The sequence below is a fragment of the Macaca fascicularis genome, chromosome 4 (assembly GCF_037993035.2).
Source record: "Macaca fascicularis isolate 582-1 chromosome 4, T2T-MFA8v1.1".
Taxonomy (NCBI): Eukaryota; Metazoa; Chordata; class Mammalia; order Primates; family Cercopithecidae; genus Macaca; species Macaca fascicularis.
The window spans coordinates 65,440,261-65,463,405 of record NC_088378.1 but is presented as its reverse complement, the minus strand read 5'-3'; the positions used below and the strand labels follow the sequence as shown (position 1 = coordinate 65,463,405).

At 44.7% G+C, this 23,145-nt stretch overlaps 1 protein-coding gene and 1 long non-coding RNA gene across 11 annotated transcripts in view; one reads left to right on the top strand and one right to left on the bottom strand.

Moving 5' to 3' along the window:
- The window catches only part of ARID1B (AT-rich interaction domain 1B), a 442,633-nt gene that overhangs the window by 74,915 nt on the left and 344,573 nt on the right, over positions 1-23,145 (bottom strand). For 8 of the 10 annotated variants that reach the window (XM_045390312.3, XM_045390315.3, XM_045390314.3 and 5 more), the window contains one exon: positions 1,031-1,210. The exons of 1 other annotated variant lie outside the window; for it this stretch is intronic. In XM_045390312.3, the coding sequence (XP_045246247.2) occupies positions 1,031-1,210 (180 nt within the window). Of the gene's footprint in view, positions 1-1,030; positions 1,211-23,145 lie in introns of those variants that run through there. One more of the 10 variants, XM_074037324.1, reaches the window with a different exon arrangement.
- Positions 5,647-8,194, top strand: LOC135970310 (uncharacterized). The gene is made up of 3 exons (XR_012433564.1): positions 5,647-5,747; positions 7,683-7,790; positions 8,056-8,194. It is a non-coding gene; the product is annotated as an uncharacterized lncRNA (long non-coding RNA).

Genomic DNA, 23,145 nt, shown 5'->3' with positions numbered 1-23,145 from the left:
ATGGGTTTGCTAAACAGCTGCAAACGCCTCTAGGAAATACCAAGGGTCTCCTCCAGGCAAACCTGGTCTTGTTGTAGAAGTGGTAAACATTTTACTATGGTTTCCCAGTGGCACTCATCATCTTCACCCGGAATGTTCCTGGTATTTTCAGAAGTGAGGGAACTCTGGGAATTGTGCCAGATTATCTCATTCTCTCTAAATTATCCATTAAAGTCTAATTTAAATAAACAAAATAGAAGGAAGGTGGTAAATTCAAATGTCTTATTGCTAAAAGTGACTTAGAAAAAAATATATCTACATGTATGTTATATATATGTATACCTACACACATCAGGTTAAAAACCTTGATAAAAGGATTGTATGTGTATGTAACAGAACCTACATCCACTTCCAGGAAGAAGGAAGGCCAGTGGTGCGTGCTGGACATGATTCCACTTAGTTCTCCGCTCCTCCCTTACCTTCTCTTGTGAAAGACATGTAACCATTTCAGGCTTTGTCCTGTCTCCAAAGAGTCAGACTGGGGATGACTGGGAAAGTGAGAGCTACTGCTGACCTGATGCGGCACCTCAGAGAGAAACTGGGAGGGATGTGCGGGGCAATGCCGTCCTGAGCTGTCAGCTCAGGGTTTTGACAGAGATCACTAAGAGGGAGGGGCCAAACCAGAATCCAACCCAACAAAGCCCAAGTTTTACATCAGAAACCTTCTGAGAATGTGGCTTGTGTTTTTTTCTCTACGTTTAGAACCACGTCACAGAAGGTAGGGGTCCCCTACTTCATTAGCAACACAAGGATGATGAGCACTTACCCTAGTGTCTGATACATAAATGCTTAACCAATAGTGACTGTAATTATTGCTCCCGTCATTAGGGGCAACTAAAGTACTGTGGGCTTGTATGAACCCCACAAACCTGTCAGGTAACAGATAATGGATCTTACGATATGTTCACAATATTAAAATCCTGAAAGACTAACACATTAAGAAAACTTCTACAACTTGCTGCCATGCATTTAGGAGAAGCTTTGGTTTTACCTTGTGGTCCATACTGGCTCATCTGTGGACCGTAAGTCCCACTTGAGTTACTCTGCTGAAAGCTACTGATTCCAGCATGCATCTGGCCCCCAGGAGAAGGATGAGGCGACATGGATGGTCCTGTCTGTTGAGGTCCATACTGAGCCATCTGAGGGTTTCTTTGTGTGCCTGCCATAAAACCTAAGTGGGAAATAAATGGAAACATATAAATGCAGGTGTTTCATAATCTCTGCATACATAAAAATGGACATGGACTTATGTGGCAGGTGGCAGGGGATAAGGCTGGTACCATGAGATTTTCCTAAAAAACAGCTAAAGACATCTCAATTCGGCGTGGACAGTCTGGAAGGTGCCCTGGTGAAACCCTGGTCCTAACCCTGAATTCCCAAGAGGACTCCCAGGAAGCCAATGGCTTGTGGACTTAAAGTAGGGAGGGGAGGAGGGGGAGCAAAGGCAGATGACCTCCCCCTCTTTTGCAGATAAAGTTCCTACACAAAAAGTAACAGTGACCGACTGCTGTACTGCAAACTTCTGCCCCTGCCAGGCTGGCCACGCCGTGCGTGCCCCCTCCAGGCCTTTGCTCATTGCCCAATCCCTGGGACGCAGCTCTCTGGTTACTCAAAAATCCTACCCTTTAGACCCAAGGTACCAGCTCTTCCCTGCACAGAGCTGTTTTTCTCCCCTCTGGTGTCCTCAAGCAGTAACCGTTAAACTTGGCTCCTAAAGGGCCTGCAGACTTCTAATACCTGACTCGCACCACCCCCACAGGCCAACTGCAAACAGCTGCAGGCTTGCACTGTATTCTGCTGCGCCCCAGCAGAACCTTTGACTTTCTCCTTCAAATCTGTTGGGTCTTGGGACTTATCTACCTCTGTAACTGGTATGGCCACTCCTCCAAATGCTCCCTCAGACACATGGGACACCCACAAGGTCAGCCTTTCCTTCTTTCCTCTAAGTGTGATCCATCCATCAGCACGTCCTGGTGACTCCGCTCTGACACAGATGGTGCGAGGTACTTCTTCCTTATTTCTACTCCTACCAAAGCCAGCCCCAGTCGTGTCTTCTGCCCACACCACAGCTGTACGACCGACCACTCAGCCTTGCTAACCCCAGTCTTGCTCCTTTTGGTTTATTTTCCTCAAAGGTGGCAGAATAACTTTCAGGAATACAAAAGGAAATGAGAGCATATCTCTCCCCTGCATAAAACTCATCAAAACTGGCGGGCATGGTGGCTCATGGCTGTAATCCCAGCTCTTTGGGAGGCTGAGGTGGGTGGATCATGAGGTGAGGAGTTCAAGACCAGCCTGACGAAGATGGTGAAACCCTGTCTCTACTAAAAATACAAAACTTAGCCGGGCATGGTGGCAGGTGCCTGTAATCCCAGCTACTCGGGAGGCTGAGGCAGGAGAATCCCTTGAACCCAGAAGGCGGAGGTTGTAGTGAGCCAAGATCGCACCCCTGCACTCCAGCCTGGGCCACACAGTGAGACTCCATCTCAAACATAACAAAACAAAACAAAACAAAACAAAACAAAACAAAACAAAACATCATGAAGACTTCCCACTGGCGCTAGAATAAAATGCACACATGTGACCTTGTCTGTGAGACCTTGTGAGCTCTGGCCGCTGCCTTTCTCCCTTTAGCCCCATTTCCTAGAGCTTTCTCCCGCTCCGCTGCCCTGCAGGTCCCAGAGTTCCTAGAAGACAACATCATGCTTCTTCCCTCGGCAAAGCCTCTCTCCCCGATTCCCTCCTCCCAGCTGGCCCACGATCTGCTCTCCACGCCGCTAGGTCATTCTCATCCTTCAGCCCTCCCTCCACACCCGGTCAGAGGCCACACCAACCCTTGTCCTTTCCCACTCACCTTCCTTCGGAGCACTTTTCATAATCACTGGTAATCACTTTATTTTATTTGGACTCACTTATCATCTCTCTTCCCCACTAAAACATTAGGTCCACGAGGGCAAGGATCACACCTGGGTTCACTATCGTATCCTCGGTGCCTAGCAGAGCACTGTGGGACGTGGTGGCTAACAAAAACTATTGTTTTTTAAAAAATGAATGGACGTTTAATTCTTCATGCGCCCAACGGAGTGCTGAGTACAACACGAGGTGCTTGGTGGGTAGATGATTCAAATGGATAAAGAAAACACTTCTTTATGTGTCACTGGAAAGCCAGGTACATCCACTTTCAGGAGTCCAGGCAAATAGAAGTGAGTTCATAGACGGAGCTGTGAAATACTCATCAGGACAAAGAGGACCCCAAATCAAGACGGATTTGAGAAAAAGCTGACGTTATCCATCTAGCACGCTAACAAAGGACAGTTTGAAAAACAACTCTCAGAACACAGGGTTTTGTGCTGGGGAGAGGGGCCCACATTACCAGGTGAAGGCTCTAGCTGGAGACGGGCAGGTTTCTGCTCCAGGAGAACCTAAAGCAGTAGCTTCCAAAGAAAGTCCACTGAGGCAGCTGGAGGGTAAGATAATCCTAGATCTAAGGTTGGCTTAAGGAGGTTAAACGGCATGTTGTATTTACAAAAGTGGCCACAGTTTACATTTCAATTAAAAAAAAGATATTCTAACGTCGCTTCTGTTTAAAGAGATAGACATAAAATAAAAGTAAGTTGAACTATTTCTTATTATCCTATTTAACTTATTTATAAAGATAAGCCTTATGAAATTGAGCTCAATTGGCAGCTTCCAGATATAAACCATCATAGAAAACATTTGCTTTTTCAATCTGAAAACAAACAGAAATCAGCGCACTAAAATTACTATGAATGATTGCATCTTAAGATGTTACATGAAATATTTATCTAAGCTTTACTATAAAATTCTCAAGTGTTTCAGATAGAGTCCTGTTTAATCAAAAAATGTGTTTCCATTTCACAGCGATCATGTGGGTCTCCCCCTAAGTTCTTTGAAAATAATGATTGCTTTTTCTTCCTTAGTTAAGGAAAATAACACAGGCCCTTTAATTAGCATTAAATTTCACTCCAACCATGAAGGTATCCATGCCAAAGGGTTTGGAAGCTCTGATAGTATACTCTCTCTCCCTATAATATTTTATTTAAATATCTATCTATCTATCTATCTATCTATCTATCTATCTATCTATCTACCTATTTTTTGAGATGGAGCCTCACTCTTTTGCCCAGGCTGGAGTGCAGTGGCATGATCTCGTCTCACTACAACCTCTGCCTCCCAACCTCAAGTGATTCTCCTGCCTCAGCCTCCACAGTAGCTGGGACTACAGGTGCACGCCATCATGCCCAGCTAATTTTTGTAATTTTAGTAGAGACAGGATTTTACCATGTTGGGCAGGCTGGTCTCGAACTCCTGACTGCCAGTGATCTGTCTGCCTCAGCCTCCCACAGCACTGGGATAGCAGGCATGAGCTATAGAGCCCAGCAGTATAGGATATTCTTAAGTTTTTGCGGCCTCTGCGACACTCATTATAGGCTTAAGGTTTGTTCAAATGAGTGCTAAGAATTCTTACCTAGGCGACTTATTTTTCTCTTTCCTCAGGCCTTAAAAATACATATGTAATGTTCCACTTGAACTATCTCAATTGTCACTGGCGTTTTACATAAAATCACATTTGCAAAAAGGAGGTGGAGTTTCCAAAAGGAGATAAAATCTAAAAGGGAATTCAAATGAGGCTGCTTTACAGCATCAACTTCCCATACCTTAGGGGACAAAGTTCTACTGGGTGTGGAACTTACCTCCTTACAAAGAAATTAAAACTTGAAAGCTATTTTTTTCTTTGTATCACTTACGTTTGCAATGGCACCAATTAAAAGAGCTTCCTGAAATCTTGTTTTCTGTTTTTGGTGAGACTCACCCCTTTCCCTGTGTCCCCCAAACCATGAAAGGGGAAGCTGACACATTTCCCTGACTCCTTTCTAAGCTAGCATCATCTAACGGCAGTGGACTGCGAATGGAAGGCATACACTGCGGTCTTGTTTGTGTCATGAGCTCTGAATCTAGTAGGGGAGACAGATATGTAAGTAAATGGACTGCAGTGGGTATTGAATACAGCTTGCTGTATGACTTTAGGCAAATCATAACTGTTTGGGTGAGGGAGAAAGGACAAGATGGAGGAAGGTGAACAAGAAGGCACAATCCATGTTGCTTCCGGGTTCTTCCTTACCAACTTTCCCGCGCGCGGGAAAATGCAGCCCACGCCCGGGAAGATGCAGATCAACCGAGCATGCGCCAGGTGACGTCAATCCGAAGAGATCAAAACTTACCCGGCCACGCCTACGTAGACGCCCCTATCACACCCTTATCCCGCCCACTGCCCTCCCCCTTCCAGTACCAATGCATAAAAGTCCGCTGGCAGCAGGAGCCGGCGTGACTTCTTCGTCCCCCGCATTCGTGGACCGGGGAACCTCACCCGAGAGCTGGGCGCGACTTCCCTGGCCCCCCACACCTGAGGACCAGAGAACCTCGCCCGAGAGTGTGCGCATATTTGCAATAAAAGACTGCCACTTTCTTAGGTACTTTGGCCTCATGTTTAATTATTTAGCTCTCCTAAATTAAATGAAACAAGACAGTTGGTGCCGAAACCTGACCCAGGAGGAGACCCTTCCTCAACATCCGTAGGGGTCTAACGAACCTCCTCCCCAGCGAACCGGCTCCCAACCCAACCAGCCACCAACACCGAACAAGTGTTCCAGCCTCCCACTGGTGCCGCTCTGAGAATTTCTTCTTCGGTGAGTACTCCCCTTTGTTAACCATCTCCGTCCGTTTCCGTGTCCTTGGCCTAGTGTCGTATGCATGCCCAAGGACGTAGCCACCCTGTGGCGCAGTGAGGTCTTCAACCCGTAGACGTCCGTCTTGAAGTTCCTCAATTCTCCGTTAGTGGCTCCAGGAGCCCCCGGTCTCCAGCAGCGGCAAAGGACACTTTGCCACTGTGTGAGGTCGGTTTCCATTTCTGGTGGTTAAACAATGGGAACCTCACAATCGAAAATCCCTAGGAACACCCCCTTAGGGTGTCTCCTCCAAAACTTGGAAGCCTTACTTCTAGCTCAAGATTTAAAATGAAAGCAGCTAAGTTTCCTCTCCACTGTGGCATGGCTGCAGTATAAATTAGACAACCAATCTCAATGGCCACCAGACGGCACACTTGACTATAACATTCTATTAGATCTCTCTAATTCCTGCCAAAGGCTTGGAAAGTGGTCAGAGATTATCTATGTCCAAGGCTTTTCAGACTTGTGCTCTTGCTCAGACCTGTGTGCCCAGTGTTCAATGGCCCAAGTCTTGTTAGTTAAAACCCAGCCCTCGGCCCCCACACCACAAGCAGAGGAAGATTCTACTTCCATCTCAGACGAGGCTAACAGCGGGGCACCTCCCTCCCGACCTACCTACCCCCCTCCCTATGCTCCTCCTACCGCCCCTCCCTCAGCCACTCCTCTTACCTCTCCCATTTCCGCCCACACTCGCTCCAAGACCGCGGTAGCGGCCCCCACTAGTCAGCCCTCTACCGGTCAGCCTGCCCCAACCCCCTCTACCAGTCAGCCCGCCTCAAGACCCTCTACCGGTCAGCCAATCTCAACCTACCCGACTGGTCAGTCTGTTTCAACCTCCCCTGTTAGTTTGTTGGCCCCCCTCTGAGAGGTCACCGGAGCCGAAGGACTAGTTAGAGTCCATGTCCCTTTTTCCTTGGTAGACCTTTCCAAGATTGAAAAACGGCTCGGCGACTTCTCTGCTAACCCCACCCTATATTCCAAGGAGTTTCGATACCTATGTCAGGCATATGATCTAACCTGGCATGACTTACAGGTCATTTTGTCCTCCTCCCTTAACCCAGAGGAGAGAGTGTATTCTTGCAGCTGCCAGGCAACATGCAGATCAATGGCATTTAACTGACGCCACCGTCCCGTTAGGAAAGATGGCTGTCCCGTCCATAGAACCAGATTGGGATTATCAACCACAGCAGCCCGGCCGCCATAGGAGAGACATTATGGTTCAATGTCTCTTGGCCGGTATGCAGGCAGCCTCTAACAAAGTGGTCAATTTTGATAAACTAAAGGAAATCATCCAGCACCCAGATGAGAACCCGGCTTCCTTCCTAAATCGCCTTACAGAGGCACTAGCCCAATTTACTCGGCTAGACCCCACCTCCCCAACCAGAGCAGCTGTCCTAGCCTCCTATTTTATCTCCCAGTCAGCCTCAGATATTCGAAAAAAGCTGAAAAAGGTTGAAGATGGGCCTCAAACCCCCATACAGGACTTAGTAAAATTGGCCTTTAAAGTTTTTAACTCCAGAGAAGAAGCAGCTGAGGCCACAGAGCTAGACAAGGAGAAAAGAAGGGCTGTGCTTCAGGCGCAAGCTCTAGTGGCTGCCCTCCAACCAGCACTGCCCACTCTGCCGGCAGGGAAGACACAGGGCAAGTCTCCCAAGGGCTCCTGCTATAAATGCGTAGACCTAGGACACTGGGCAAACCAGTGTCCCCAGGCCAAGCCGGCCACTCCGTCTGGCCCATGCTTTAAGTGTGGCACAACTGGGCATTGAGAAAAAAGGTGTCCAAATCCTCGCCTGCCTACCACGCCATGCCCAACCTGCCAACAGGAAGGACACTGGAAGTCTGATTGCCCCGCCAGCAGGGCAGGCATTGCACCTCAACGTGGTGCCTCTCCTCAAGGGTCGGAAAGCTCCTTCCAGCTCCTACACCTGGACGACGACTGATGGTGCCCACACTCAGAGACCCCTGTCACCCTCGCCGAGCCTAGGGTAACTCTACAGGTAGCGGGTAAGCCAATTTCTTTTCTCATCAATACGGAGGTTGCCTATTCTGTTTTTTCAACCTATGGAGGTCCTAGCCAGCCATCCACTATCTCAGTAGTTGGGGTAGACGGTAAACCGTCCAACCCTCACCAGACCCCAGTGTTAAGTTACCACCCGACTATGCATGCTTTGCCCACTCTTTCCTCATCATGCCCTCTTGTCCCACCCCCCTCTTGGGACGAGACATCTTAACCTAACTCAAAACATCTATTCCCCTTCCCTTTCTCCAGGTGACCAGGTTCTACTCAAGGATCAATACCCTTCTCAAATTTTCCCGCTTCCTCACCATACTTCATCTTAACTTAACGGACTTTTCCCTCATAAACCCCATAGACACCCTCCTTCCCGACCCATCCCCCAACCAGTAGGTTTCCCAACTTTTTACTCTCATAGAAGACCTAGCTTGGCAAGGTGCCCTTTGTGATTTCCTAATTCCCATACTAATCCTCTGCCTTATGTTATGTCTTGCTCCCATTTTAATAAAATTTCTCCGAGCCAAGGTCCAAGAGATCACCCGAGTCACCTTCAACCAAATGCTCCTGCATCCCTACACCCAACTGCCAACCTCAGACCCTAACTACGCCCCCTAACAGCAGGAAGCAGCCAGACAGACAACGGTGCCCCAAATTCTTATAATCAATAATAGGTTGGACTGTTTGGGTGAGGGAGAAAGGACAAGATGGAGGAAGGTGAACAAGAAGGCACAATCCATGTTGCTTCCGGGTTCTTCCTCACCAACTTTCCCGCACACGGGAAAATGCAGCCCACGCCCGGGAAGATGCAGATCAACTGAGCATGTGCCAGGTGACGTAAATCCGAAGAGATCGAAACTTTCCTGGCCACGCCTACGGAGACGCCCCTATCAGGCCCTTATCCCGCCCACTGCCCTCCCCCTTCCAGTACCAACGCATAAAAGTCCGCCGCCAGCAGGAGCCGGTGTGACTTCTTCGGCCCCCACATTCCTGGACCGGGGAACCTCACCCGAGAGCCCGGCGTGACTTCCCTGGCCCCCTACACCTGAGGACCAGAGAACCTCGCCCGAGAGTGTGCGCATATTTGCAATAAAAGACTGCCACTTTCTTATGTACTTTGGCCTCATGTTTAATTGTTTAGCTCTCCTAAATTAAATTAAATGAAACAAAACAATAACCTCTCTAAGCTACAGTCCCGGATCCTGTGAGGATCAACTGAAACAACATGGAAAGTGTCCTATAATCCGTAATGTGATGTACAAAAAAAGCAAGACATTATAATGTTAATGTTTGGTTTATAAACTCCCAAAAATATCTTTTAACATGGATAGCCTATACATTCAGATGGAGCTTCCAGCTGGGATGAACAAGTTTTTATTTCTGCATGTTTTTTATTTAAATGTCTGGAATCCACATTACTTCAGCACTTAGGTAACTGTGTACAAATTATAAAAGGTTAAAAAGGGTGTATTATGGGAAGTACCTCTCACATCCCTGAGTTCCCCTGGCCAAAGGCAAATGGTTTTTCAATGTATTCTTTCAGAGATATTGTATAATTTGTGGTTGTGTTTGTATTTCGGTTATCATGAGTCAATGTGAACATGTTAAACAACTGTCTTTACTTCCTTTTCTATAAATGTCTGTTTATATCATTTGCCTCTTTTTCTATTGGTCACTCTCTCTCTTGAATATGAAGTATTTCCTCTGGCAGGTACAGCTCCTATTACCAGATGAATGGCTACATGGCTCACCCAAACCTCTGTATCTGCAGTCCTGTGAAAAGCTGGTCTTTCAGTTGGGGTAGTAATGGCATAGACCATATATTGCCATAAGAGGAAATGGTATGACCTGACTTGCATTTGTTTTCTTTTTGAGACAGGGTCTCTCTATGTTGTTCAGGCTGGTCTCAAACTCCTGGCCTCAAGCAATCTTCCCACCTCAGCCTCCCAATTAGCTGGAACTCCAGGCGTAGGCCACCATGCCTGTTGCATTTTTGAATGCTAACCCTACTGTAATAAGCATCATGAAGAAAGGATTGAAGTGGAGAAAGGTTACATGTGAGAGGACCAGTTAGGAGACAGATATGTGACACATAATAGAAAATCACAATTAAATGCCAACACTAGCTAATCCTACTAAAAAAGTATTCCATTATGGATATTTTTAAAGGTTATTGAATATTGCCATAATCTCCGAAACAAACTGATAAAAAATTAGGAGACAGAAGTTAGCTAAAAATGAAGTATTTCTATTCATCCTAAATACAGAAATGATGCAGGTCTATCAGCACTTTCCTCATTTGTAAAATGGGGGCAATCACATCTACCTCATAGGGTTGTAGTGAGGATTAACGGAGATAAACATGCATAAAAGGGCCGGCTCACAGGAAGCTTTCAACAGCAATGGCTTTTTTGTTTCTTTTTTTTATCTGAGATGAAGTCTCGCTGTGTCACCTAGGCTGGAGTGCAGTAGAGCAATCTTGGCTCACTGCAACCTCTGCCTCCTGGGTTCAAGCGATTCTTCTGCCTCAGCCTCGTGAGTAGCTGGGACTACAGGCATGGGCAACCACGCCTGGCTAATTTTTGTATTTTTTGTATTTTTTTGTTTTTTTTTTTTTGAGACAGAGTCTCACTCTGTCACCCAGGCTGGAGTGCAGTGGCACAGTGGGGCGATCTTGGCTCACTGCAACTTCTGCCTCCCAGGTTCAAGCGATTCCCCTGCCTCAGCCTCCTGAGTAGCTGGGATTACAGGAACCTACCACCATGCCTGGCTAATTTTTTTTTTTTTTTTTGTATTTTTAGTAGAGACTGGGTTTCACCCTATCAGCCAGGACGGCCTCGATCTCCTGACCTCAGGATCCACCCACCTCGGCCTCCCAAAGTGCTGGGATTACAGGCGTAATTTTTGTATTTTTAATAGAGACAGGGTTTAACCATGTTGGCCAGGCTGGTCTCAAACTCCTGACCTCATGATCTGCCCGCCTCAGCCTCCCAAAGTGCTGGGATTACAGGTGTGAGTTCTTGTCACTATTATAGATTCAAACAGGGGTACAGGACAGGTGGCATGGTAACCAAGAGAGCACTGGGTGAGGATCTCATCCTGGCCTCCAAGTCTGCTGTGCAGATTCCAGCCAGTGACTTGACCTTTCTGGCCTCAGTTTCCTCAACTGCACTCAATAGTTGCAGGGGCACTTCCAGCTATAGGTGTGTGTGATTCTGGTTTAAACGTTTTTCTTTCCTAGGAAGAAATCTAAATCAAGTCTGTAATTTCCAAGTATACTTATTTGGAAGGTAGTTCTTTTCTTGTTTTGTTAAATTTTTATTTTTGAAAGAAATACATTTTAAAATGTTTCCCAAGAAATCAGATTTCAACTAAGAATTTTCTTCCTATTTATGGTGACATATTTGTTTGATTGCATCTTGCTTTTTTCAGAACATTCTTCTAAGATGGTGCCTTGTAACAGAGTTTGTGAATAGCAAGCCTGACAGCTGAGGGAATGCAGCTGCGTCTTTAAAAGGTGTGACCTTTTCTAGTCATAAGCCATCTGAGTTTAGAGTACCACACTTTCTAGTAAGGGAAATTCAGAAAACAGAAAAAGAATTTCCTGTATATTGTGAAAGTATATTGAATTACTAAGTGTATTATGGAATTATAGGGTCCCAAGTAAATATCTAACATGGGAAAATTCTAGACAAAGCACTAAATTAGATATTATCTACATGATACAAAGCAAAGTTTCTTAGAAACCTCATATGAAAATATGATTAATACATTCATCCGTAACATAAATCTGCACCAGGTTTCTGACGGTGAATTTCCTCGTTTGGAGTCCTTCGCGCATGCTCACACAGTCACCGAACTTGTATTACCACATTCCAAACGCAGAGTCAGCCTTCTGATGTGGAAAACCAGACTACCCTTTCTGCCCTTTAGGGGAAAGAAAAATCAAGCAAAAGAAAAATCCTCAGAGAGAAGGTAAGGTAGTGGAGTAGGAGAAACACACCCACTATGGATTTGTTTGGAAGCAGATCTGTTTAGAGGCTGCCTCTCCTGCTCGCTGTGTGGGTCCACAGGCTCCTTTGTAAGTGGAGAACGCACATCTCACTCTGGCTTACAAGATCATTCACCCTGAGAGTCAAATAAGAAAAATCCATGCAAAAATGCTTTGCTAAACTGAAAACCACCATGAAAACGCTACACAAAGGCATTACTATTGCCTTTACAGTGATTCTGTGAGCCCTTTATTCACTGTGTGGGTTTCTATCTAAGCTATCAAACTGGTAACTTAATCCACAGTAATGTCACACAAATCTTCTACCAGCATGCACCTATTTCACTCTAACATTCTGGGAACTGTGGTAAGACTAAGAGAGTATTTTTTAAAAAGCAAAAGATGTGATCCTTGCCCTTGAGGAACTGAAATTTTAGTTGAACAGAAAATAAAAGCCCATCAATAGGGGAAAATAATGAATTAAAATTACGAAGCAAGGTATAACTTTGTATGAGACAAAAAAAGTAACATCTCAGTCAACTAAATACCACCTCCTTTCTCTTCCATTTCTGGGTCATTCACGAGGTGCCAGGGGCATGATGAGCCAAGCACAGGCAACGTCTACCCTCATGGAGTTAACATTCCCGTGGGAGACACAGGCATCTCACAAATAACTCAAAGTCAGTGTGTGATGCGGAGAACCGAAGTGCAGGTGCTATGAGAGTATCAGGGGAAGACCCAATTTAGACTGGGAGGGTGGAAGGTTTCCTTGAGGAAGTCACATTTCAGCTGAGACCTGAACAATGCATAGGAAGGACCTGGGCAAAATCTGGCCAGACAGTTTCTGAGACGCTCCACTGTGACCAGTGGGTGTCATCCAAAGTGGATGTCCCCAGGCATGGACTTGGAAGCTAAAGTTCCTGCACTCATTTGAGTCTAGAGGCCACTGGAGGTGCCCTTGTATTTGGCTGGTTTAGAATTTTACCTTCTTCAAACCATCTGTAGCTCAGCTACCAACTATCAACAAACGAGCACCCACACCACAAGAAAAGCCAGCACTGATGACTTCCTGCCCTCTAAGCTTTGAGCATCTCCAGCCAGGCCCCAGGCTTATTGGTTTCCTCCTCTAAGAAGAAAACCTTCTGCTTGTGCCCAAGGCTGGTGCCTACACTTAGGCGCTGAACCGCCTTCCGCATCTCTCAGGGATCTGTGTTCATTCAAAAACCACTCACTGTCTCTTGACTCCTCAACTGGCTGAAGTTAGCCCAGCACACAAGTCTGCCACCCTACCCTGGACACGCAGTCAGCAGGTGCTCCCACTCTGGTTCCATCACTTAGGCTCTGAGCTCCCTGTAGCCCCTGGGATGCTTCAGACCTGCAAGTCCCTGCACATCCAGTCACTCAGCAAATATGTATAAACTTAGCAAATCTGCATTCTCAGGTTCTAGGTAAGGTGCCATTCCCTGGCCTATGAGCAGCTGATCTTTAATGAGCATATATTATATGCTAACAGCTTGTTCATTTCATCTTCAAATCAACCTAAAGACATTGAGGCTCACAGAGGTTGATTTGTGAGGTCACTTTCAAACTTCTTTTTTTTCAACAATCCATACTTTAGAGACATATTTTATGTCATGATCCAATGTGCATGAGTATATATTTACATACTTACACATACTATTCACATACACTCTACATTTCCCAAAACAATGTTGACCTTTATTATGTACTACTACACTCTGATATTTTACATACCATGGAAGGATCCATTAATGGGAGGCATAGCTTAAAAAACAAGCTGGTGTGCTGTGTCCTTTGCTGCAGCTGTTTTTACAGATGTGCCTAGAAGGCCACTTGCCTTCATACAGCTGATGTACACCTGTTCTGTATGACTCTGTTACTGCTATCTTCCATGACACTCCTTGCCCTTCCAGGAAAGCAGTCACTTTTATATGCTTGAAAAGCACCACAAATGTTAACTGTGGCCAGGCAGTTAGTACACTGCTATCGTTTTTTGCGCAACTGTCTCTCTCATCAGACTACAAGTTCCAGAGGCTCTAAAACACACTCTCCTCTCATCTGCCCAAGCAAGGTATCTGGCCTAGAGGTAGAACCAAAAACATGTTGTCTTAGTGAACACAATAAACCATCTTCATTCTGACCCATTTGTTTTCACTTTACAAAAGCAGCTTAATAAATTGGATCGTTTCGTTCTTCATCTCACGGTGTTTTCAAAGAATCATTTCTGAGGAAAGGGAGACAGCTGTCCAAGAAAGGACTGTTGTGAGAAGGAATAACTGATAGCTGACAGCAAGGCAAGGAAGAAAAACGAGTCTACTAGGCCAGAAAGCACAATTATTTCCATGGTCTAAATATCTATCAGACGCATCCACCCTGTGCATCTCCACAGCCACTGCGAAGCTGTGAGGAGTGAGGGCTCTGCAGATCAACTGCCTGGGCCAAATTGTGGCTTCACCACTTACTAGTTCAGCAGCTGTGGGCACGTAAGTAACTGCAAAGCATCACTTTCCTTTTCTGAAAAATGTGGATGACAACTGAGCCTACCTTGTAAGATTAAATGAGAAAATGTGTAAAGCACACAGCTCAGTGCTTGCACACACTAGAGGTTTAATAAATGATAGCTACTATTATTCATATTATTTTTAATGCATTCTACCATTTATTTCCTGTGTGAATGACTCTAAGTTTCCAAACTAATTCTCTTGCCAGGTTTCCCTACATGCCATTCATCAGTGAAGCCAGAAAATGTTGCAAGTCCCTGGATGGTGGTTAATCTCTGGAGGTGCAATGCCACACCTGTGGGCCTCCTGGCACACCTTCCGAGGCTGCCCCGAGGGAGCGGTGGCTCTGGGCTGGGCCTGCCTGTCCCACACCTCCTCTACAAGGCCAGCTAGAGCTGAGGGGGATCCTGCCTCACTTAGCTCACTATGCAGAAAGCCCTGTGCCCTTCCAGATAAATGGTTCCAGGAATAATTGGCCGGCCATGTTATTTGGCTCAGAAAAGCTCAGCTTGTCAGTTTTAGGCCACTCAACCAACAGCTATAGTATTGATTAGCTCTGGGCGGCCTAAGATGCAGCATACATCCTTCCTGATCTGGCAGATTCCCCAGAGTTTGCTTCTCTCTCTCTCTCTCTCTCTCTCTCTCTCTCTCTCTGTGTGTGTGTGTGTGTGTGTATGTGAGAGAGAGAGACAGACAGAGAGAGAGAGATCTCAAAATCCCCGTCAAGTACCTGAATAGACTCTCAATGTCAGGAGAAGGGCCCTGACTTCTGGTTACCATGGGATCTCAAGCACCCATGGCAGTGAGTAGCTTGATAAACGTTTGTCTTAATGGATGGAACAACCCATTAGGTTTTTTGTGGGGATTAAAGGAAAATCAGTCTGAACTAAGAAGACTATTCCCAGCCAGGTGTGGTGGCTCACACCTATAATCCCAGCACTTTGGGAGGCTGAGGCAGGTGGATCACCTGAGGTCAGGAGTTCAAGCCTGGCCAACATGGTGAAACCTGGTCTCTACTAAAAATACAAAAAAAATTAGCTGGGTGTGGTGGTGGGCACCTGTAATTCCAGCTACTTGGGAAGCTGAGGCAGGAGAATCACTTGAACCTGGGAGGCAGAGGTTGCAGTGAGCCGAGATCGCGCTACTGTACTCTAGCCTGGGACAGGGTAAGACTCCAACTCAAAAAAAAAAAAAAAAAAAAAAAAAAAAGAGAAGACCGTTCTCTTTCTAGCTGTAAGTTAGAGCACGCAGGACCCTGGCCTAGGAAACGGTGCCCTGGCAGGTTCTGCTGCCCCAGAGCTTGTGTGAAGGTATAAGCCCGACCTGGGCAGGTTCGTTTCCACCACCTGCTAAGGGGCGAATCACTTGTCCTCAAGTTCATTCCGACGTCACATGGTGTTAATTTAGATAATGGATTATAATACAATTTGATAACTGTTTGAATTCCATATTTGGTATATCTAATAGCTAAAGACAGGGGTAGTGGTGGGCTGCCAGGATATTCCCTGGAGTCATTCAGCCTGCATTTTGAAAGGACTGTTTTATTTAGGGGCATTCTCCTGTGAATAGTAATATTAGCATCAGTGAAAAATTCCTACTCCAACAATCCATTCTCGTTACATGGCAATGTAAGCGGTGTTCACGTAAGTCTAGGGAAAACGCTACTTCAATCTCTATTACGGAGACCTGTGTTAAAGACTAAGCCAAAAGACATTTTTCTTCTATCAATTAAAAACAAGAAATCTCTTCACTGCCCTCTTGGAAAACTGGCCTAGCTGGCCTAATGACAAGCCAGGCGTTGTCACAGGTGCTTAAGACCCAGTGGTAAACAAATTACCATTTCTAAAACATGTCCCTGTGTTATTCTTAGATAAGTGAGTTTTCCAGACCTTTCCAGTGTTCTGCAGCAGTGTCCTATCTGTGGTTTGTTTAGCGGAGACTTTCCCTAGTTTATAAAAACGCTATATGTGGGCCAGGCGCGGAGGCTCACGTCTGTAACCCCAGCACTTTAGCAGGCTGAGGCGGGTGGATCACTTGAGGTCAGGAGTTCAAGACCAGCCTGGTCAACATGGTGAAACCCCGTCATTACTAAAAACACAAAAGTTAGCCGGGCGTGGTGACACGTGTCTGTAATCCCAGCTACTTGGGAGGCTGAGGCAGGAGAACTGCTTGAACCCAGGAGGTGGAGGTTGCAGTAAGCAGAGATTGCGCCACTGCACTCCAGCCTGGACGACAGAGTAAAACTCCGCCTCAGCAAAAAAAAAAAAAAAAAAAAGCTAGATATGATTCTCTTATTTGTAAAAGAGATAATCTTTATAGCAAAGATCCAGTGTTGCTTTCTAAATCTTAGCAGACAAAAAAAAAAAAAAAATTAAAGAAACTGATTTATGACGTCCTTATAAGCAAATCACATCTTCTACATAAGAGAAGAAAAAAATGAGTATTTTTGTGTAGTAGGAAGACAGAAAAATTCTTCCCCAGTTAAAAGAGAGACCTATCTTTTGAAGCGCTACAGAAACTTTCAAAAATACAACGAAACTGTATTTAATTTTAAAAGTAAACTGAGTCCTTAAAGCATATTTGCGGGTAGACGACCTAAAGGAAACAGTGATGGAGCTCCATGAACTTAAACAGGGCAATGTTGTCAAAGCTCCAAAATCGCCAGGGATAGGTCCAATTAAAGTACCATCCAATGAAAACATATCTCCAAGTTTGAAGGGTGTTACAAAACTGAGTTAGAAACAAAGTCAAATAAAAAGTGAAAGCAAAACTAGGAAATTTGGGAAAATTAAACGGGGAGGAATTTTAACATGGATCTTGTTTAGCCTCCAAATTGTGTATTCTTTTCCTCTTCATGGGACACAACAAATTCTGCAATTTAAGCATTCGAGACTTTAAATTCTGTTGGAAAAAGTAGAGTCAAGCATGAAACCCAAGTCACCATTCATCCTACCCATGAAAGAGAAACCAGCAAAGCCAGAAAGCATGCGTGGCCAGGCCAATGCAGGAGAGCACAAAATCAATTACAGAAAACTTTAATTTCTTCATCAAAGGTGCCTCGTCAGCTAGCAGAGAACTACAGCATTGTCAGGATATCAACAAGACGTCCAAGGTAACAGAAACCACCAAAAAGCAAGCACGTCTTTCGTTTGGCACATGGACAATTTATTTTCATGTTGGCATCTGTTAAAAATTCAGTCCAATAAAAGCGGCTTTGCCATGTGTGTGTGCCACGGTTACATACCATGCCACCTTTACGGTGTCTCCACCCAGAAATACAGGCAGAGGCGCTTCTCTTCACAAATAGGTGTCACATCCCCATTTGGAGAGAAAAATAGATTAAAAAAATATATTCTCGTTACATTTAACTATGTTCAGTGTTTATCTGCCTGCCTTCCTCTCTTCACAACATGAACTGCTTTGAGGAAGACAGAAACTAATGGCCCATTCAAGGCTTTAACCCAGGCCCCCCGCGTGGCACCAGCTGTGCTGTTAGGTTAACTGGCAAAACTGCTCCCTGTCGGATACTTGGAGCCGGGCACAGCAACCTCTAAGCTGTCCCCATCCACCCCACACACTCCTCTCCGCTGCTGACTGCTCCTGAAACTTACACCACCTATCACTGGGCAAACGAGAGTGTGGAGAGGGGTCAGAGTGAGCACCCAGACGGCAGATGGGGGCAGAAGGTCCAGTCATTCCTTACACAAATCTTTTAAGTTTTAGCTGCAAAAGTCTGCTTCAGTGCTGAGGACAAAGACAATGTATGTATGTCACTATGTGCTGGAGAAGCAGAGAAACTACTTTTTAAGGTTTTCGACCCAGGTCTCACCTGAGGTATCTGAACCTGATCTTACATTTACCATGTTCATGGTGCTTTGCAATTTTTACTGTTAGATACAAAATCTTATTTGAACTGTGCAATTTATCCATGATCCTCATCTCACAAATAGTCCAAGGATACAAAACTAATTAGTGATAAAGCTTGTACCTAAACCCAGATCTTCTGATTCTAAAGTCCCTGCAGATTAAAATGAGAAGGTAAAACATGAGGCCCTGGAGTTCTGAAACTGACAAGGCCATGGTCCCTTCACTCGCAGAGTTCTAGAGTCTGGAAGACAGTTCAACTGCGAATCAACTGTAATCCCAGCTGTTAATAGGTCACCAATGATGTACACATCTGGGCTGCTTCAGAGGGCGCCTAGCCCACAGGGGCAGCACCGTGACTGGTTATGCTTCCTTCCTTTGTTCACCCAACAAACGCTGACTCAAACACCTACTAAGAGCCAGGCTGAGGATCTGAAGAATTAGGACAAGACACACAGGTAAGAAGACCCACAGGGCTGGTAAGGGTGCGGCTGAGGTGGGATGGCTGCAGAAGTGTTCCAGTTGGAGAGAAGAGTTTATATAAAGATTCCAAGAGGTTCAGTGTGGCAGGTGTTTGAGAGAGAAAGCACTGTGATGACAAGGAGGCCAGCAAAGGAGGCTGGGGCTGGATAAGGACAGGCCCTTGACCACACAGGTCAGTGCACCTTTATCCAAGGCACAGGCAAGTGACTAAAGGCACAGATGGTGAGGAATGATATGCTCTCATTGGTCTGTGGAGGTGGAATATGATCTCAAGGGCATGAGGCTGGGGACAGGAGGAACAGCGAAGAGGCTGTGAGGTTAACTAGGTGTCTGGACTAGAGTGGTGACAGCGGGTACGGAGAAGGGGTGTGTGGAAACCTCTACTGGGGAAGAGTTGGTGGAACTTGACTAATTAGTTTGGGGCAGATGGGGGAGAAAAACGCATCAAGGATGGCTTCTGAATTTTTGGTTTTGGAAAAAGACAATGGTTTTTCACTGAGACAGAAAAAACACAAAAGGAACAGGAAAAAGTGTTGTTATAAATCAATGAATTTACCTAAGATCCAGATGTTCTCAAATACTTTCAATGAAGAGTAATGAGCCAATTACAAATGAGTATTAAGTACTAAAAGCCCACTTTAATTTGTAATTCAAAAAATTACTGTATATAACAAAAGTAACAAAATATGCTTCTTTTAAAATGTTCTAAAATTTCCACTGATGATTCCTCAGTGAATATAAATGGACTCTTATTGTGTGTGACATTTGTTTTCCCAGCCTTGGGATGTACCTATTTCTGGACAGCAGGTTTAAAAGGAACTTAATGATAAACCTAACACAAGTGCTGGGCCATGACTGCCTTCGTCACTGACTAGCTTTGGCTTGGTCCACAGTCTCGCACAAAGGCAGAGTTCTGAGGCTGAAGAAATTAGAAGTAGCTTTCCAAAGTGGTGTCGAGATATTCTCTTTTGTATAAAGCCTCCCATTTGAGTTTATTTTCATCTTTCACACATCACAAAGAAGGGATCTTCAATTAAGAGCAGAGGCTAAATTAATTGCATCTGGGGGTGAGGGTAGATTATTGTTGATGCCCTACCAGAGTGATCTATAAACTTACACAGCATACATTAGGAAAACGATGCATTTACTCTTTAAGACTAGGAAGGTAGATTAAGAGAACATTTTCTGACAACCAGTATATCTTATGAAACATCTCAGCATCTGCAGATTTACTGTCACACTTACAACTGGGAATCCAATAGAAAGAGGAACAAAATGATTTCTGTAGTTTGCAAAAACAGAAAAAAGTATCAAACCCCACTTCCAGCTCCTTAACAATTATCTGGGTGGTCTCCTTCATTTCAGTACTGACTTGTTAATCTATTCCTGAATATTAAGGAATTAGGTCAATTAAGATATTCAAGAGTCATTTTCAAATTAAAAAAATAACTTTTGGTAAAAATATCACCATGAAACTAGTTGACAACAATAAAAAAATTTCGGCCAGGCACGGTGGCTCATGCCTATAATCCCAGCACTTTGGGAGGCCAAGGCGGGCAGATCACAAGGTTAAGAGATCGAGACCATCCTGGCTAACACGGTGAAATCCCGTCTCTACTAAAAATACAAAAAATTAACCTGGCGTGATGGTGGGCGCCTGTGGTCCCAGCTACTTGGGAGGCTGAGGCAGGAGAATGGCGTGAACCCGGGAGGCGGAGCTTGCAGTGAGCTGAGATCCCACCACTGCACTCCGGCCTGGGTGACAGAGAGACACTCCGTCTCAACATACATACATACATACATACATACATAAAAATTGTACTTATTTCTATCTAAATGCCCCTGGGTCATAAAGAGCATGGTTGGGGTTGGGGAGGGGCCTCAGCACAATCCATTTAGTGCCAGGCTCCAGGTGCAAGGGCTGTGGCCCATACTGACACCCACTGTAGGGCTGTGCAGTCATGGAAATGCATCTGGGAAGAAAGGGGCAGTGGGGAGCAGCAGCAGTAGCTTTAATCTTGTGTAAGATCCAAATACTAACAGTGAGTTCACAGGGACAAACACTATGTTACAGCAAATGACATACAGTATTTATCAGTAAAATTGTAAGCTTTCTTAATTCCACAACAGTAAAGATTTTCTAGTTTGGTTGTCCTGTGCTATGAGAGGGTGAGAATGCTGGATGGCTTTAGTTGTCCAGCTCAGTCTCTGTTGAGCATCTGTGAAGCCCTAGTCTGCTGCCGATATGGGGGTCCCTGGCAGGGGATGAACACCGAGGGCCATGCAGGCCCTGGGGAAGCTCAGTCCAACTCATAGGAAGACGATGAATTCATTCTCTTCTTCCCCTGATTGCATGAAAAGGTAAGAGAAGGATTTGCCCCCAGCCAAAAGATGTGCCCTATGCAAACAGAATGTGACTCGAAATTTGATGAGGAATTCTATTCAGACTTTGTAAAGAAGCTAAAATATACCATTAATTTGTGGGAATAAAATTATACCAAGGCAGTTAACATTCGGGGTTAATAACAGAAGCAGCATATAAAAAATGAAGACATATTGAATAATGAAATATTCAATAATGAAGACTGTTCGGTCTAAATAAAATATCTAAGTTTGAAACCTCAGACTTTTGAAGTATAGAAATTTTGATTCACCTTTTGTGGCAATATGCAAAAAGAACCTCTAAATGCCTGATCAAACCCCATCTGCTACACACTTTGCTGGGTAATGGCACTGTCTGTATCTATAAAAGTGCAGCTACTGATAAATATTACTCTGCGAACATCAGATTCCAAAGATGAGATTTTTGTGATTCTGCTGACAAACAGCTGTCAAGATCCCTATGTTTGGCTGGACAAAATACCAGAGGCTTAGAACAACACAACATTTTGTTATCTATTTTCTCTATAGAACTATAGAGAAATGTATAGAACTATAGAGAAAATACACAACTCGCCCAGCTCACCTAATGTTGATGCCACCGATAAGCAAAAGCCAATTTCAATCAGGTACAGCGTGCTTTGACTACAACTCCTCTTTTTCAACAGTGGAGAGGAAAAGCCAGTCCTTGTGTAGGTTGGAAGGTGGGCAGCAATGAAGGCTGGGGGCTGTTATTCCGTAATTCTGGAAGATTTCACCCAGGATGCTTGCAGCACCGATCTGATGGCCACACAACGGTGCCAGAGAACTGCCTCCAGCAACAGAATACATTTCCTCGTGCCTCACAGTCCTGAAGCAGCATCCATTCTGCTCACATCCATGTCCGAAAGGGGAAGTTCTTAGGGGTTCTGCTTCGGCATATCTCAAGGACTAATTAAATCCTCATTACTACCTTCTAATTATTCAAATACTGTGGGATTACACTAGGAAAGTCCCTGCTGGCTCACGAGATGAAAAGGGTTAAATAACCTGTGTTGGTTTTGGGAATCCAGATCTAGTTCAGACCTTCAGAAAATCGCCGGTATTAACATGAATGTTTAACTAGACACCACTGTGAAATTAAAAGGGAATTCAATTAGAAGGTTTTCGAAAAATTAATTCTGACCTCTCTACATCTGTCCAAATAAATAAGCTTTCTTTCAGCATTTTCACCTAATTGCTAATCCAATAAACTAGAAGGGCATTTGTTAGTTTCATTAAGCTTAGCGTGTCATTGGGGTTAAAAATGTGGTAACTTTAATGTTAATAATTATTATACTTATTTATCTACTCAGATGACTATTCCGTATTCCCTCCAAGACTTCCTGAGAAAGAGGACAACCTATTACTAAGCCGTTTCCTATTGTTCTTTTCGAATTTCAAGACATATAAAGATTAAGAAATAAGGATAAAACAAATGTAAACTTGTCACCTACAATTTTTGTAAGATCCATTTCAGTATTTTAAGGTTATCTGAACTGTTCCTCCAATGCCTTAGGTGGCCTAATTTACACTGCTTGATTTTTTGGCAAGGTGACTTAGTAACAATTCTGTATATTGCCATATGAGATCTACAGAGAGGTTTAAAATAAAAACCAATGGCAAATATGTTACTACAGAATACTAAACTGAGGTTTTGACCATTTTTCTTTAAAATTCATACAAGTAATGAAGAAGTAAAGACCAAAAAATTTGAACTAATTTTCTTTATTTAGTTAAAAAGAAGTTCCGCTGGGCACAGTGGCTCACGCATGTAATCCTAGCACTTTGGGAGGCCGAGGCAGGCGGATCACGAGGTCAGGAGATCAAGACCATCCTGGCTAACATGGTGAATAAATACAAAAAAATTAGCCGGGCGTGGTGGCGGGCGCCTGTAGTCCCAGCTGCTCGGGAGGCTGAGGCAGGAGAATGGTGTGAACCTGGGAGGCGGAGCTTGCAGTGAGCCGAGATCCCGCCACTGCACTCCAGCCTGGGCGACAGAGCAAGACTCTGTTTCAAAAAAAACCCAAAAACCCAAAACAAACAAAAAGAAACCCAAAAAAATAAAACCCTTCCAGCAGCATAATACTA